General features: G+C 36.9%; 1 protein-coding gene across 6 annotated transcripts in view; it reads left to right on the top strand.

Moving 5' to 3' along the window:
- ACAP2 (ArfGAP with coiled-coil, ankyrin repeat and PH domains 2) overlaps positions 1-18,404 on the top strand; it is a 64,186-nt gene that overhangs the window by 21,153 nt on the left and 24,629 nt on the right. For 4 of the 6 annotated variants that reach the window (XM_017810750.1, XM_017810748.1, XM_017810744.1 and 1 more), the window contains 7 exons: positions 1,305-1,363; positions 1,857-2,040; positions 4,306-4,350; positions 5,227-5,322; positions 9,685-9,759; positions 11,116-11,127; positions 16,919-17,031. In XM_017810750.1, the coding sequence (XP_017666239.1) occupies positions 1,305-1,363; positions 1,857-2,040; positions 4,306-4,350; positions 5,227-5,322; positions 9,685-9,759; positions 11,116-11,127; positions 16,919-17,031 (584 nt within the window). The remainder of the gene's footprint in view (positions 1-1,304; positions 1,364-1,856; positions 2,041-4,305; positions 4,351-5,226; positions 5,323-9,684; positions 9,760-11,115; positions 11,128-16,918; positions 17,032-18,404) is intronic. The other 2 variants (XM_017810749.1, XM_017810745.1) reach the window with 1 other exon arrangement.

Below are 18,404 nucleotides of genomic sequence, written 5' to 3'. Positions count from 1 at the left end.
TTGGAGGGGGCCTCAGGAGTTGTATGGTTCAACTTCCAGCTGAAATCAGGGTCATCTGAGGCTGGAGCAGGTTGCTTAGGCTTTTATCCCATTTGGTCTTGAAGACCTCCAAACATAGAGACTGGATGGAAGATACAGTATCACTGTAAATGGGTGACTTAAACTCAGTCATGTTTTCCCTCTTTCAGCGTTTCTAGAAAAAAAAGACAAGCTGGTAAAGGTTTTGCTGTTTGTACTTGGCATTGCATAGCTTCTCATTTCCAAAGTCTGTGAAGAGAAACTAAGACTGAGAACACTTAAAACATTGTTTGACTTGAAACTGAGTTCTTGACTTGCTCTTTCAATAGAATTATTTAATGCTTCAAGATCTTTACCTTTTGTAAGAGATTCCGTTCAACTGGGCCAACTGCTGCTTCCTTATGTTCTTTCACCTCTTTATTTTTGTGATGGTGCCTTGCCTATTTCTGTAATGCAAAATGGGAGGTGTAGAGGGGGTGGAAATTGAGGCATCATTTGCTGTCTGCACATTAAGAAGTGACAAAAGGATTTGTTCAGTAGCCATTGACCTGTTCTGTTCCATCCTAAAACTCAGAGGGCAGATGGGAGGTTGAAGGGATGTGTGTTTTCATTCCCCAGTTAGAATTTCTGGGGTCAGAAGAGAAAATTCAAGTTCTCTCATGTTCGGGTGTGCTTTGGCCTTGAAAAATTAACAATTTCCTTTTAGCAGTTCAATAGTGGGTGTTTTTTTACAAAAGTATTATGTAAAGGAGATGGTACTAATTACTCATGAATGTTACATTTTCACCATTAATTTCAATCTGTGGGGTTCTTTTTTTACCAGAAGTTAAGGGCATGTTCTTTCTATGGTTTCATTTGTCTCTTAATTGTTGATAAATTGTGAAAGTCTAAGAACCAAAAGAGTTGTTACTTAACATTCAAAGTTTTTTTCTTCAAGAATATTACTGTAAAATTAACATAATAAAATTATTCTATGAAAGTAGGTATGTCTCCTATTGTCAGGATGAGAGAATAGGATGCCAAGAGCTCTTATCTCCCCTTATAACCATAGTCTTTAAGAAAAGACCAGCAAAAGGTGTTCAGTTTATTTTCCTTATTTTCTTCTTTATATTTTATTTATTTCAAAAGTACTCTGAAGGGGTGGTGTTATATTTTGGTATTAGAGACTCCAATATTGATTTAATAATAATTCATTTAGTTCTGCATAATTACCATTTGTATATCTAAAATCAGAAAGTATGAATACCTCTAAGTTACTGACCTACATAATAATGCTTTTCTTTCAGATTCTCTTTGACCAAATCCAAAGATCAATTAAAACACAGCTTCAGACTTTTGTTAAAGAGTAAGTTCATTTGCACTTGTAATGGGAAAATTATATGTAAAATAGAATTTAAAAACATTTGCTATGAGTGGGTTGGTGAAACATCCTTCCTGCAAATATCCAGCCATAAATTGAGAAGTGTGTAGTAAAGTTGTCAGATATCACTCCAGATCACTGAGGCTCTAGATCCAGCTGCAGAAATATTGAAATAGTATGAATTACTGATCTTTAGTACTTGTTGTAATTGTCTAAGCTTGGGGGGAAAAGGTACTGGCCAAAGTTTGTCTCCAGTAAGCACGAGATGTGTTTACTTGTCAGTTTTGTCCTTTCCTCGAAAAGACTAAGAAGCTTCTGTTACAATTTGTGAGTTCCCATTTGACCCAAGCATGTATTGAAGAATATGAAAACAGAGAAACCACCTAAGGCAGTCGTGAACATGGTCTGTCTAATGTAGCTTTAAGCACTTTTTCATGCTTTGGAATTAATTTGTTATCCACCTTTCCTTTTGCTTTAGAGATATTAGGAAATTTAAAGATGCAAAGAAACAGTTCGAAAAAGTGAGTGAAGAAAAAGAGAATGCTCTGGTGAAAAATGCCCAAGTTCAAAGAAATAAGCAGCACGAAGTAGAGGAAGCAACCAATATTTTGACTGCAACTCGGAAGTGTTTCCGACACATAGCTCTGGATTATGTTCTTCAGGTAAGTGCAACAATTAAAGCTATTTCTCAAAACCATTTGTTACATATTGTTAGAGATGTGTCCTTTAGAAGTTGTTGTTGCAAGCTTCTTGGAAGCTGTGCAGAGAGTGAAAAAGGGAGAACTTTATCTGCAAGTAACTTAGTTTTTTAATAAAATCTAGGGAACATTAATTTACTTGATGCATTCTTATTGCTTGGTTCTTCAGTATTCAGTGCCCTTACTGTAATGGCACAGTTTAATTTTCAAGTTGAACATTAATTTTGAAAAAATCCCAATATTTGCCTGACATTCACCTAAATGTTTCATGAGTTGATTATGCTGTAATTCCTAATATATATGAAGTAAAACCTTTAACCTAGCCTAGGAAATACGATGTTGACTATTTCAGCTGTTAGCTTTGTTTTTTATTTAACAAACCCTAGTTGTTTAGATGCCTCAGAGTCTGGCATTTTGCCATATGGGAGGGCAAGAACTTAACTATCCTTTTACTTCTTAGTGCAGATCTCCCATAGAGTGTTGAGTGGTATTCTTTGTCATACTGCTTTGAATCCTGTAATACAGTAATAAATTTTCTTTTGATAGTTAAAATTCATCTGTTTCATACTTGCACACAGCTACAGCAAAACAGGATTATTGCAACTCAGATGGTACGAGAGGTTGAGGGCTCCTAAATGGGCCTGAGGTTCTCCTATAACCAAACACAGAACAACCCTTTACAATTAAATTGATTCTATGTTAGACATTATCATCTTGATTTGTGCCAGTCCAGTCAGTTATTTAAAGTTTAATTAACTGTTCTATAGCTTGCATTATAACCTGTAAAGTGAAGTGGAAATGATCAGCCCTGGCACATGCACAGATATGATGGTCTGTGGTCAATCTGAACCTGAACTCCTGTCTTTTGTGCACTGAGAACAAAGATAATTTTGGTGGTTAAAAAGTCATGCAAATTATGTACCAATGGAATATTTGTGCTAAGTAGTGTGATGCACTAAATGGTGGGGGGGGAGCTGGCAGTCATTACTGTAGTAGCCCAGTTTCTTGTGTGTACATGGAACTGCATTGTCTCTTGGAATTTGTATGTTCAAAGTGTGAGCAGTTCCTGGGATAAAGATGCATTTAAAGTTACAGGGAAAAGTTTCATCATCTCTTAATTAATGTGGGCAAAAATGAATTCAGCTTTAGAAATTCTTTCTACTTGGGTGGCTCTTCTGAAAAAGTAGTTTCACAACTATGATCTCCTTGGAGCTAGATTGGCTTTAAATTGTAATTCAAAACCTTTTCTTTTATTTTAATTTTTTTTTGCCTCATAAGTTGAGGGGTTATTCTATACAAACAAATCTTAATTATTTTTGCTGCAGAAGGTTTTCCAAAATACTGACCACTTAAGTAGAGAAGTGCAATCTGGTTTTGATTATATCTTCAGTAAGTTTATTTCTTTTGCTGGAATTTTAAACTGACATAGAGGTGTTAAATTACAAAATCATGCATGTTTCTGCTAAGCCGGGCTTTTCAAGTAAAGTCTGTAGTTCTGGATGTCAGCCTTTAAAGATTAGGGAACAAAGAAGATAGAGGAACTGCATGAATGGGAAAAATCAGTTATTTTTTTTCTATGGAATGTGAAATCTTTAAGTTCCAGGGCAACACCGCTGGTCAGTGACTTCAGATAGCTTAAAAGCACAAATATACATGGAAAGTTACTTACTGAAGCTGTTATGATCATACTTGTTTCTGAGACTGGGACAGTATCCCACTTTTGGGACACTTAAACACTGTCAGTCTGAGGGGAAAAAATAACCATGCCCCCATCCTTTCCTCTCCCCTGGCAGCAGACAGCAGTGGTGCTGAGTGCAGCTTCTTTAGGAAGTTGGTGGGCTGGCTGAGCTCACACTGTCAGAAAGGCTGTTTGAAACAGCTTGAGTTCAATCTCTTGGAAATGGGTACCTATTTTCCTGGCTTGAAAGGTGTATTATATTACTTCTAGCCAGCACGTGGTGTCCTGTATTCTCCCTTCCAGTGTAAGAAAATGGTGACTATCACTGTGAAATTCGAGCTTTGCAAGTGTTCTCTGGTTGCATCATTTTGATATCGTGGCAGAACTAGAATGCATCTTCTTTTAAAAGTGCTTTGTGAAGTCTGATGTTATCTTCTTCCAATGTTTTAAACTTTGATATGATTATTTGGAAGTAATTTGAAGTTTACTTATGTGGGGAAAAATTGCAAAAATAGAATAAAATAAGTTGCTTGTTTGTTCTTTTTTTCTAGATCAATGTTCTTCAATCTAAAAGGAGAGCAGAAATCTTAAAATCGGTAAGATGCACTTTATGTTCTACATAGAAAATATTTACACACATCTAAAATTAAAAATGTGACCATAAAGCAATATGTTAAAAACTTGATCCTGTTACTCGTCAAAGCATTATTGGTACATTTAACAATTTGGTGACAGTCATTTTGACCATTACCATGACTGGGTGTACATGTTTAACTGCTTTTGACAGTCCTTTTGGTTCAGATTTGAACACTTTTTTAGATTTTCACTGCTGGGTTTCACGGTTAAAGTGAAACTTTGCCAAGAGTTCTGCTGTTTAGGTCTGGTACATTACTTCATAAACAATAAGTACTACTTATAATCTATTACTACTATTCTAAGAGGGATTCAGCTCTTTCTAAGAAGAGGATAATTTTTAATATAAATAGTACGGTATCTGCTAAATTAATAAACAGCTATATCTGCATGCCAATTTTCTTCTGATTGTATTCCCTTTTCTGTTTCACATTATCTCTGTAAAAAGTTTATTGAGGTAGGGACTGACAAACTAAATGGTGCTTTTCTATCTAATGTCTAAAGTTGCCCTCCCATAATTTTCTTAATTCCTTTAAACAGGAGATAATAAAATTGTCATGAATTAGAAGTAATTTTCTGCCCATAAGTAGATTTCTTTTATCCCATCAACTGATTTCTGAGATTTTTGGCCTGGTTCTTTGCTGCCTTTACCTTTCACATTTATTTTACAGCACTGGAAGCTCTATGAGGTATTGCTGTAAAATTATCAGGACACAAGAGCAGAAATTAAACCTGGAATTGTATTTTAAGTTGGTTTCATGTGGATTACTTAAGTGATGTGTTTACATGATATCTGATATATTTTTTTAAAATAATAAATATTTACTTTTTCCTTCTAGATGCTATCATTTATGTATGCACATCTGGCTTTTTTCCATCAAGGCTATGATCTGTTTAGTGAACTTGAGCCCTATATGAAAGATCTTGGTGCACAGGTAACAAATTATTTTAAAAATTCATAACTATATGCTGGAATGGATGAAGACCTGATATATGCCTATGTATCAAGTACATCATAGATTTATTCAACAAAAGGGGAACTGTGGAATGATAAAGGCAAAGCATAAAAACATACTGTAAATGGCTTGAATGAAACCAGTTACAAACTGAAAGTTGTCCATTTACTAAAATTAATACTGCCTTTAGGATTTACATACTTAAAAATAGCCAGGAGTGCTCTTTGAAGTACCCTGTGGTATCCAGGACACTGAGGTATTTATTTTTTTTAATTTTTGTATATGACCCATGTTATAAATATATTTAATAATAAAAAGTAGATTAGGTTTTCCTTCCACTCCTGTGCTTTATTTACTGTTTAGATTATGTGGTGTGCATGATTAAACTTTGATGTGTGCAAAAATAACTTCAGTGTTAGCAACTTAGACCATAAAATGGAAGTCTGATTTTAATAAGTGGTGCAAAAATGAGTTCCTACATGGAATCCTTCTTGCCCACTTTTGTTGTTTACATTTAAGAACAGGCAATTGCAGCTTCTGGGTTTTCAGTGAGGGACTCATGAGAAGGTTAGATGGACCACTGCCAACTGCACACAAGAGACACTGAAAATGGTTATAAAAATAGATTACAACATATGAGATTTGAATGTATGCCTGTGGTACAGGAAGAAGACTCAGCAGTGTCTTGACTTGTTTTCAGTGCAAGTTAAATGGGCCTGAAAATACTCTTACAACACTTTTTGTTTGCCTACATCTGAGGACTTGTAACTCCTTTATTGCCACTTCCCAACCAGATACACCACGCCGCCAACCCAAATTCTAAGTGTCTCTCCAGGTACAAAAGCAAGTAAATGACAGCAAACATTTATTTACATTTATCTTGAGTAGATGTGTCCCTGAATGTCTAAGAAATTACATTGTTCTGATCTGGTTATTCCTGCCACCACACTGTTGTCCTCTGTGCCCCTCAACCTGCTTCTGTGTCTGTGCAGTGAAGCAAATTGGGAACTGTAGAAAATAACTCCCAGCAATCCAATGTCTGAATAGTTATTTTTCTGCAAGACAAGTCCCCAGTTGGGTTACTGTGGGTCTTAACTCCTTGTAGAAGAAACACATCAGTGTTTGCCATAATAGTGGCACCTGAACAGTTCAGGTGCATGTTACCCTTCCTTAGTTGTGCCCTTTATTCTTTCACATCCTTCTGGTTTGGGTTGTAATTGTTGAACTGGAGTGTTTTGGTAACATAAAATGTGTGTCCTGTACCTCTGTGGAAGAGGGGATGGGGAAAGGAAACAAACCTATGGAGTTGGTAGTGGTTTATGCTGCTGACCAGGCTTCAGTTTTTCCATTTCATTGACATGATTGGAGCAAGAAAACACAAGGTTATTTTTGAATGTCTGGTCATGCTTTTGCTTGCTCTGGTAAGGAGCACTGTGTAACATTCATATTGGTGCTGGTATCATAGCAACTGAAGGAGTTAAATTTAGCAAATCCAAAGCTGAGAATGTTTTAAATACATTGCAATTAGAGCAGGATAGACTGAAGACCCTGAAGTTGTACAATTGTTCTTTTGTGGCAGACCTCGGCATTTAAGTAACGGATATTTTTCATGACAGAAGCAGGCTTGTAAATAACTGTTGAAAGTTTAACAGTTAATGGCTTTGCAGTTTATACTGGTTGAAGCTTCTGTCTGTAACAAAGTGTGTGTGACATAATTGGGATTTGCTGGATTTTTGTGACAACACTGTTAGATTCCTTCTGTTGGTGAGTGAGTTTTCTTTCCCAGGTAAACTTCATATATGATCTTAATTACAAGGTTTAACAGCACCTGAAATAAAATTGAAGTGTTCTTGAATAGTGTAGTTATCATTTTTGAGTTCTTTTTCTTTATATTTTCAAATAACTGTTTTACATGATGGAGTAGGATTGAGCAGTTTTGCTTTCTGGTCAGGGTAGGATCCCCTGTGAATCAGATCATCGTAGGGGAATCTTCAATGACACAGAAGAGTAATATGAGCTTTTGCATGGAAATTATGGAATTTGGCACTTTTCATGTGAAATGTGGTTATCTTAAAAAGAAAATGTAATTGAATTTTCATTGAGATGGCTATTCAAAAAGCTAAACATTTTAGTCTGACTTAATTCTCTACAGAATACCACCTACAGCACTATGTTTATAAAAATACATTTGCCAGTAAATGCAGTAGTTTGAAAAACCTAATTTTTTGAGAAATACCCAGTAATGGTATAATGATTGGGATTTTGGTAGTTATTTTTAGTTATGTGATATGCTACAGCTTTTGATAGTTGTATGCTGTTAGTCTCTTTTAAGACAGTTGGTATGCTGCTCACCTGAGTGAAAAGGAAGGAATTCTGATTTGAGCTTTTGAACAGGAATGATGCAATGCTGTCTTTATAGTAAAAAAAATAACTTTATTTTTATAGTATAACTTTATAGTAAAAAAATGATGGAATGAGCTACTGTTAAAACTTTGTTTTGGCACTTATGCTGTGGTAAATATATCCTCAAACACTTGTATTTAAGATAAATTACAGGTAATTGCCCTACTCTGAATGTGACTGTCTTTTGTTTCATCTAGCGGGGTAGAAGGAGGAATTTCTGGGGGGCCATGTGCAGATTCCTGAATCTGAAGTTTTAGCAAGAAACTGGATCCCTATGAAGTTTTGAACAGCCTTTAGATCAGTTCTCATCTTTATTCCCAAGGGTTCTTGGTGCAAAATAGTCTGTGAGAACAATGGCATCCCAGTCTCTGTTTTAGAGGCTCTTGTGTCATTTTTAAGTCCTATAGCTACGTAAATGTGACATCTGAATACTTCAGTCTTCAATGTGTTCATGTTCACAAATACCTGTAAGGTGTGGAAGTGCTGGGTGGCCTTTTGAGCCAGAGAGGAAGGCAGGGAGAGAGGAGTTAAGAAAAGTAACAGTGTGGAATTGGATCCAGATGTCCCAACTATCTGGTGGCTCTGTAATTGTTGGAGATTGTCTAGCACAAGGGTGTAAGAGCCTGTTACTGTCACTTCTATTCTCATTTATGTCATGTCAAGCAGGGGAAATAAAACACTGGGGAAATGGCCAGGGTTGGCAGGGCTTGTCACTTGTGGTTCTGAGAGTGGGTGGAGGCAATCCTATTTGTGTGTGGATTAGAGGTTCTGTTAGTCACACTGTGCTTTCCGCCACGTGACTGACTTAGCTGGAAAGCTGGTGCTGCTCCCTGTTCCTGGTCTTCTCGTTCTAGGCCTGGAGCAGAGCCAGGTCTGTCCCACAGATGGAAAGCTGCAGGCTGTGCACTGTGCTCAGCATTGCATCGGCGTGGTTAGTCAGTGAGATGCTGGGACTGGGTTAGTGGCAGGCTTGTATTACAGGCTGGATAAAGGAGTTCATCAGATGCCTGTGGCGTAAGTACCAAGCTAACTGGTCTTTCAGGCAACATCTGCCTGTCCACTGCATTTCTTATTTAAACATGAAAATCTGTAAAAAACAAACAAGCATAAAACAAAAACAAAAGAACCAAACCCACTAAACAAAAACAACAAGACCCCCAACCAAACAAAAAAACACAGGAACTCCCAACCAAACATACTTTCTCATATAGGATATCTTAAATTTCCTGCCTTTTTTTTTTTTCTGGTTTTATAAGGAAAAGGTTTATGTGATAGTGCTAGAGAAATGCTTGCAGCAAGTTTTGGGGCTTTTTTATTATCACTGTAGGGATGCCAACTTAAATACTGTGACAGTCTCTCTTCTTTTCAAAATCATATTGTTGTTATTTCTGAAACTAGAAACAATTTGAATGCCTTTACCTAAGATTTCAAGGAATCTTGCTCAAACACTGCTGGTGACCTGATCAAAACTATCTATGCAAAAGCCTGGTTGAGGCAGTTCCCCTGCTTTGTGGAGGGAAAAATCCCTGTCATTTGCTCCTTGTAGTTTCTGCTGCTCCTGCCAGTGCTGCTGCAAAGGCCAGCAGGAGCAGCTAAAGCCTGAGTCATCCCCCTCGGAGGCTGAGCACCAATGCGGTGCAGAGTTGCTGTGCTTGGCACCATGCTGTTCTTTGAAACATTCCCTCTAGTGCCTACAAGAAATGTACACCTCTGTAGAGGTTAATTCAGGATGGTAGTGCAGTGCTTTAAACGAGGCTTCAGTGGTTATACAAGGTAAACACTTTGTGACAAAGAAGTAATTATACTATGCAAATAAAATAAAAGTCGTGCAGTGTCTAGACATAATGTGTTCTCTTTTTTTTTTGTCAGCATTATGAAATCTACTGGGCTAAATTTCTCGTGATATCTAAAGATCCAATTTTCTGTTTCTCTTTACAGCTGGATCAGTTGGCTGTAGATGCTGCAAAGGAGAAGAGAGATATGGAGCAAAAGCACTCCACTATTCAACAAAAGGTACTTGAGAGAATATAAAAGGCAGGCTGCACACACATTTTTGTATCTGTAGCATCTCTTCCCAGCAGTTTGCATCTCTGCATCAGAACTGTGAGGGATGGTATCTTTTAGTGCAGAGAGACAGATTTACACATCAGTAAGCACAGGGTCAGATTGGAGATATTAATTTTGTTTTACAGAACCAAATATTATGTTTTTACTGAAACATGAATAGAACGATATAATTTATTCAAATGCTGGGATTCTAACATTTCAGTTACATCTTGGATTCAATGCAGTTGTACAAGTTGCTGTGATTCCCTCCTGTGTGTCTGTAGAAGAGGTGTGTGTGCTGCACAGCCCTACAGACACACACATACACAGCACTTTGGGCTGTGCCAAATATGAGTGCAGCACTTTGAGGTGGTGTGGCAGCTGCTGTCGCATATAAAGAGCAAAAGTGAACTTTTGGAAAGGCTGTGTAATGCATGGGTTTAACTGTACACAAATATGAAAGTGATAACATTGGATTCCTGCTTTGGGAAGATTTTTATGTGCAATAATTTTCTTCCTTTTGCTTGTTGAGAAAAATGTAGATACTTTATGTTGAGGGGGGAAATGACTTCTGTTGTTTGGATGTTTCAGAAGCTCTAGGTCAGTATTGGTTTTGCAGGTATAATACTAGAAGTTAAAAATATTTCCACTGAACTCTGGTAGTGAGCTAATACTGCAGGTACTTTTGAAAGGGATTAGATACCAGTTTAAAGGTAATGCTGCACTTCTTACTCTCATTCAAATATGTTCTGTATCCATTCAGATGGGATAAATTTAAAAAAAAAAGAGCTCAATGTAATTGAAATCTGATGAGTAAATAAATTCAGAAATGAAAGCAAGTGGAGATTATAATTGAGGTAGCCTTAGTAGGAGCCAATATTAATACTAATGGGAAAAGGTAACATTTTTGGTTGATGAAAACATTTTTGTTGGTTCATCCTGTCATTCCTTCAGGAATTGGTGGGAAACAATAGGATTGCTGTGAAATCGAGCAGATGTGATGATGGAGTTTAGGACAGTCCTGATGTGCTGTGTTTGGAGGCAGACAGGAGATAACAGGAAAGGAAAGGGAAGAAAGAGGGGGAAGTGGGAAAAAGATGGAACTGGAGAATTAACACTGAAAATCAAATTTTAATTTGTTTGGGCTTAATAGGCCTAGTTTTAGGAATGGGCACTAGTTGAGAAGTTTACTGTTAGAGAACAGTGGTGCTTGGTGAAGTATGTAAGTTATGAGCAATTATCTTTTAATTAGCCATAGGAATAATAACTGTGAATTATGGTTGGTGTTTACGGTCTTTGTTTTTTCTTCAAATGCTGCTTAAGGCTGCCTTACAGGTAAACTATTTTTAGTAGTATCAAATATCACTGAAACTTTTAAGCTTCATGAAACTCGATAAGTCGTATCTGTGTGTAATATAAATGTTCTTGATTTCTAGTACAAATGGCAATCACAATGAGGTTACTTATATTGTTGCTTGCTTTAATTGACAAGGCTGTCTCTAAAATATAATCAGGGCAGTCAGATTGTATTGTATGTTGCCCTCTTAAATTCTGTGTCTTGAGTTGTGTATGTTGTCTCCTGTCCTTGTCAGTCACTGTTGCATTTTTGTGATGATAATGCCTGGACTGTGCTTTCTTGGAGATTGCTCTTATAGCTTGTCCAGTCATTTTCTTGGATTCTTATTCAAATCATGTTGTCTGTTTTTGTCTCCTCCTACTTGCTTTTCCCAACCTTCACACAAAGTTAGTTTCCAGCTCATCAGGATGAGAACTGCCTTAGACCTTGGATCTTGTTCTTTGTATCATTATTTGTCATCTGGTCAGTTTGACCCAGATGGCAACTCTATTCTCTGTTCCCATGTCTCGTCATGTTGCTTTCTACTGTGTTGCCTCTTAGACATACATTCCCAAATCTTTCCATGTTTTATAAAAACTGAAACTTCTGAAGCTGCTTGTGTTGAATATCCCACGAGGTATATGTGCATTTAATATACTGAAGTTTTAATCTAATGCTTCAGAATGATGCCTTTCCTTCATTGTGTGGATAAAGAACAGTTCCTTTTCTGAAATGTATAGGTAAGTGCATATGTGCACACACCTACCCCCCCACTACCTGTGTTTGCATATATGTGCGTATGCATGCAAATTAATTGCACTAATTAAATAATCCATCTCACTTTTCTGTAGAATCATCATCCTATTCATTTAGGCTGTTGTCGAAGAAGAGGCTAATACAGGTGTCATGGAAGGGCTTGGTCACCGATATAGTGTGATTTCTTTTTTAAGAGAGCTGATATCTGATTTTTGTTTGTTTTATTTCTTTTAAGTGTTGAGGTCTATTGACACAGAAAATATGCAGGAAACAATTTTATGTTCTTTAGTGTAAGAAATTATTTTTTCCATATTAAACTGGAGCAATACATACTATGAATTAATCTAGAAATGACATCATCATTCTGGGAAATTTTTGCAATATATTTTTATAGGAAAAAAGAGTGATGTCACAGTGACAATACTTAAGACATTACTTTTGTGTGAGCAGTTTGCAGCCCACTGCTGCAATAACATATTCAATTAAGAAATAATTTAAAAGTCACTTGGACCTGTAAACAGCATTATGGTTTTTTGGTTTTGTGACAGAGCTAATATTTTGTTCTAAAATAAGGGAAATAATACAGGAAAAGTTATTTCTTTTGAACTTCAAATAGTTTTCGTTGTATTCAAATCCCTTTTTCATTAAAATAAAAATCTGCTTCCGAAAAACTGCTCAGGAAACAGCTGGAGTGAGAATGATTTGAAAATTTTTAACATCTTGAGTAAACAAGGTGGTAGGAAACCAGATGCTACCACAGTCACGTGAACCAGAGCTGCTGTTGAGAAGTAATGCAGACTAATTCCTGCCTCCAAAAGCAAAGATGTGCTCGTGTTTCAAGTGACTTGTTTGCTCAGTGACACTCTCGCCTTCTCCCTCTGTCTTGGATTAAAAACCTTGTTACTTGTTGTGTCTGTTGTTATTTTAAGCCCTTTCTGGAGGGACTTTCAGCTTAAGCATGACAAACATTTCTTGCTGATTGATGGGGAAGGGAATGGAATGGAAGCAAAACTTTCTGAATGGGGGGTTTGCACAATTATTGTCCTTTATTTCCCAAATCTTCATTCACGAAGCCTAGCCATGATGTCCTTTATTTAGTATATTCTGGCCTAACTTTTCAGGTTAGCGTTTTCTTTGGTAGTTACACTCCCCCATTTACTTCCCTTATAAAAAACTTTTAAAATGCTGCATCTCTAGAGTAAAAAACCATTTTGAAAACTTATTCAGTGTTAAGATTCAGTGTTAAAATACAGTCCCTAAGATTTACTGGTAAAATGGCTTAAACAGCTTTCATGACCTGATAGCAATTTTCATGTTGAAAGTAAATCAAAAGCTCTGCTGCTGAAAGGCATGGGAGGGGTTGTTTTGGTAAAAGAGAATTGTATGTAGAGAAACATAAAACATGCAAGCTATGAAATGAATCAAGTATTTGTGATGAATTGATATGTTCATATGAAAATACATTCACTGAAACCCTGTCAAGAATATTAAGTGTTCTGTGACACACCAGATTAGTATTATTTCTGGAGATTAAAGATGGTTTTCCATTTCCAGCTGGTTTGCTGTACCTCATGGACATTTAAAGAAAAAGAGGGGGAAAAAAGGCATTGAAAACATGCTGTATGCTTCACTTATATAACCCACTTGTACATGTTTGTTTTCCAGTAGCAGCCAACCATGAAAAACGAGTGTCAGAATAGAATCCATAGATGTTTCTTCTTTCAAATCTGAATGAAATGTGTGATGTAGCACTTCAGTGTAACTTGCATAATACTGGCTTGATTTTCTTAGTTCTGATTAGGTAAAATGTACTTTAGCCCTAACTGACACCTAATTAGTAAACAAATTATGTTTAAAATAAAATATTTATCAGTTGTGTACCTGCTTAATGAACACAAAATTCTGAATCACATACAGTGACTGGGTTTATTAACATGTGATTCTCCTATGCAGGACACTGGAAAGATATGGATGTATTTCTCTCCACCCCCTGATGATTCTTCATGATTCACTAAACTTTTCCATATACCAAGTTAAAAATAAACTATAATGTGACTGCTTTTCTCCAATTTTTTAATTATAAAATAGCAGAGACTATAAGATCAGATACAGCTTATCTAGTTTGTTTTCCTACTTGTATCCATGTAATTGAAATGAAGTGGGGCATGGTTTTTTGTGATTGTTTGGTCATCTTTTTCCTGACCACAACTTTATTAATGAAGTTTTATGGATAAAGCATATGGAAGCCTTACTCCCTCCTCCTCGAGCTGGTAGTCTGCTCTCTGCAGTTAGGAAGCTATTTAACATTTGTCTGTATACTCTTGTGTCTTTTTTTGCTGTATAAAGGTGGAATTCAATCAGGGAAGTCATTAAAATGACACTAAATGCACTTCATGAGGAAGGGTCAGTGTTTTAGACAATTTGGACTGAGACTGTGGCGTGATAAACAATCCAAAGAAGGTTTCTCTGGGTCCCTTTCCCCACCCACAACGTGGGGGAGCCCAGTTCTAGTTCCATCTCCATCTGAAGAACCATTCCGACGTCTTGAGGGACGGGGAAAGGGAACTCCAGCGACAGGGTTTTTCAGGCCTGGAGGGGAGAGGTGCCACCTCCTCCCCCCACACACGTGGTCCCATGGCAGGCACAGAGACAGCACAGAGGAGGCAAGAGGACGTTTATTGTTGGAGATGTTACATTCATAGGGTTTAGGAGGATTCACAGAGTAACCAATTAGAAGTCTCAAGGGGCTTACAGGAACACCCAATCACAGGAAGGGGTTAACAAGGTCCAATGAAACACCTCAGGACACCTTTCCCAGGACATTCCTACATGGGAGATTACAGTTGTCATGGGGGGTGTTGGGAAGAAGAAACACTTGTTTGCAAAGAGACCACAAAAGGCCATTTTAAGACATGTTTAAACAAGTTTCTCATCAGATTTAGTGCTACAGGTTTTCTGTCATACTTGTATATGTCTTCAAAGCACGGATCAAGACTCATTGGAAAAGACAGTTACATTTTCTGCAGCAGTTCTCCAAACCCCAAGGAAAATGTGATTACACAGTAGTTTGATCAGAAAAGACTGAGGGAATGTATGTTGTCTTTCACTAGACAAGGAGTTGCAAGCATCACTGAGGCAGGAAGATGCAAATCTTTAGCAGGTTTCATTATGTTTGGGAGCTGGTAAGTTAGAGTAATTTATCATTTTTGTGGGAGGGAGGGAACGTGACATCAGCCTGTCAAAGTTGTGCTTATAGTGGTTTTCTTTTTTTTTTTTTTTGAGAGCATAAGAAACCAAAAAGAGTTTTTAACACTGAGAAAGTGTGTGTCATAAGTTGTGAAATACTAAATTAAAATTGTAGTGTGATACTTAGGTGTTTGTGCTTACATTAAGTCTTTTATATTCAGCATGTTCTGATCTCCAAAACAGGCAGAAAATCAAAGTTATTAAATGCCGAATAATAAATGCACAAATGCAGGCATCTTCCATTGATCATCTGTCAGTTAAATAATCTGGATTTAACATTTCAAATTTAGTTAATCTATTCAGATTGGTACTAGCTGAAAGTGCTGAGTAAGTTTAAGGTATTTATGCTGTGCTGACCAGGGAGTTTAAAGGCCCCATTTTAATATTTGTAGCCATTTCACTGTCATGTGTAATTAACCTTGGATTGGACCAAACCATCTGCATGTATAAGAGCAAACATCATGTGCAGCACAAAAGTTGTGTGCAGCCTGCACTGTTACATAGGGCTGCTGATGTTGGTTTTGAAGCTGATTACCTTTTATTTCTTTTTTTTTGATATTGCCTCTTTTCCTTGTGTACGTAGATAAATTCCTAAGGAGCAAAGTGCAAAACAGACTTACAGATACACTTTTCACACAGAGCTGATGTTTGCAATGTAAAATAAGTAACTGTTGAAGGTTCAGCAGAGTGATATTACAAAATGTTCTGTATCTTCAGTATTTAACCTGTTCATTTTTTTTTTCTGAAAGCTAATTTTTAGTGATGTGTCTCTTATGCCCTTGTAACGGGGAAGAAGCCGTATGTTGCTAGTTACTTTAGGATATATTGAACTAACAGTGAAATTAAATTATAGCATGTATGTTATTTTGATATGTGGACATAGCATATGATAAATTATGTGATTCCATTCCATTTTCATGCACCCCTAGTAAACTAAATTACTGTTAGCCTCCCACTCACTGAATATCTACTCTACCTCCTGGGAAGAGTCCACGCTGTTTTCAATGAGATGTGAAAGCAAATGATCACCACATGTATTATTACTTAGTCTAATCTGCCTTTGCTGGAGATGTGAAGCAGTCAACCTTCTAAAATTTGTAAAGCTGCTATTAACTGTTATTAGCTCATGTTATTTGTTATTAGTTTGATGAAAATGTATATTCCCTTGTCCTACCTGTAGTTTCGTAATCTTATCCAAGATCATAAAGGAAAAATTACTAAGTTCTTGTCATCATTTCCAGCACTGTGACTGCTTTAATTTAGAGTTAACTGATGGCATCATCTTTATTTGATTACTTGTCTTCTAAATTCATGTTCGGCTCAATTGTCAAGATGACAGAGCTGAAGGAAATGCTGAAGCACAACTGGCTTTATTCAGGTGTCTGCAACAGGCTGCAGCTGTTTTTCAGTTTTGATTCCTGACTTTCATTGCCCCATTTCCTGTGCTTTGCTGTCCCTCTTCTTGGGAATATATGTGAGACCATTTCAGCAGTTGAAACTGCTCAAATGAGATGCTCTGTTAGCAATGTTTGCCCTCTGTAGAGGTCACCAATACCTGAGCAAGAAATTCCCCTTGTGTACAGGTAAAGTAAAAATCTTCAGTGTTCTGATCTCCTAAAACTGCATTTAAAAAAAAATCTTCAGGAACTGAGTCATGGTTTGACTATTAAGTGTTGCAAGCAAAACATCATTCCTAGATATGTTTACTCTTTGACAATAGTACTGCCCATACTTGAAATTTCATTTGAAACTGCAATGTCTTATTTTTGTCTTGTTCCTTTGTCCTAGGATTATTCCAGTGATGATACAAAACTAGAATACAATGTAGATGCAGCCAATGGTATTGTTATGGAAGGTTATCTGTTTAAGCGAGCCAGCAATGCCTTCAAGACTTGGAACAGGTAATTATTGAGAATCTCTATTTGCTGCTTATAAAGATACTGCTTGGTAAGCTGAATTCTGGTCTGACTTAAAATCTGTGTAACTCTCTGATTCCACAGCTTTGACAGAACACTGGGGTGGTTCTGTTAATTAAAGTAGAGATGACACTTCAAAGCCATTTTTCCTTATTTTCTGTCCTAATTGTTTGCAGACCTTTTTCTAAGAGTGTACCTTTGTTTGTAAAAGTCCTATGTATGGAAAGCCTGCTTTGTTGGGTGCAGCCTTGCTTTGTAATTGTGCTTTGGCCTTACTTTGGGGTTGAAACAGAGCAATCCTTGGGATTGCATACAATAAACTCTGTGAGTGGATATGCTAGGAAAGTATTAGAAGACAAAGTAAAATGGAAGTTGGGTGGCCAATGGAAACAGGGAAACACAGTCAAGGACTCAAGCTATTTTTCCTGAAAGATAAACAATGTAATTGTTATATTTTACAATTCCTGTCTTGTGCAGTGACTTTTGCTAAGTAGTTTTGATGGTTCTTTTGAAAATTCAAAGTATGTTGTTAGTCATATATCTTTAACAATGTACATTTTACTATTTAAATATTTTTCTCCCTGAATAGGATTTCTTTTGAGTTTCCGAGGGTATATACTTTTCTCATGGAAATACATATGCTGGAGCATTTATAGCACAGTTTGATACAGTTCTTGAATTTTAAAGATAATTTGTTGTAATACAGAGTTCTTTTTCCTATCTCGTGTTCTGCAATTTTTTCAGCAGTGCTTCTGTTAAACCATTTGCTTTGTTTCAAAGGCCAGTATATGCATTTGGATGTGTGGTCCCTTCCAGTCTTAATTATTCTATACTGTATTGAGCATCTTGGAACACCACAAATCTGTAACAAATTGGGATTGCTTCACTTCGATCTGTAGACTGATGCAAGGGCTATGCTGTCAATAAAACTGTATCTGTATTAGCAAGTCATGGGCAGCTTGTACACAGGATTTTGCTTTGGACTAATTCTGGTCTGGTCCTATGGTCTGATTATTTGTCTGTAATTGTAATGTACCTTCTGGGTTAGTTTCCTACAAGCAGAATTCAGAGTTCTCTGAGACAAATCTGTGAAGCATCAAAGGATGGCGAAGGGAGAAAATGGGGAGATGTGCTTCCAGAGCATATTCCTGGTGTGAAGTAAAACAGTGTGAAAATATGGAGAAAAATCTGCAGTAACAGGGCAGGACATTGTCCTTTATTGGATTCTTAGTGGGCTGAAAGGTGGAAACACCTTTTTGCCAAGGTGTTTTGCAGGATTAACTGAAAGCAAAACTGACTCTCTCTGAGTTCCTCTTTTGGGTAACAGGAAGGCCTTCCTCTTCAGGGAGGTGACAGGA

The sequence above is a fragment of the Lepidothrix coronata genome, unplaced genomic scaffold, assembly GCF_001604755.1.
Source record: "Lepidothrix coronata isolate B3197 unplaced genomic scaffold, Lepidothrix_coronata-1.0 Scaffold29, whole genome shotgun sequence".
Lineage (NCBI taxonomy): Eukaryota > Metazoa > Chordata > Aves > Passeriformes > Pipridae > Lepidothrix > Lepidothrix coronata.
Note: the sequence above shows the minus strand (reverse complement) of the source record. Positions and strands in the feature narration are given on the sequence as shown.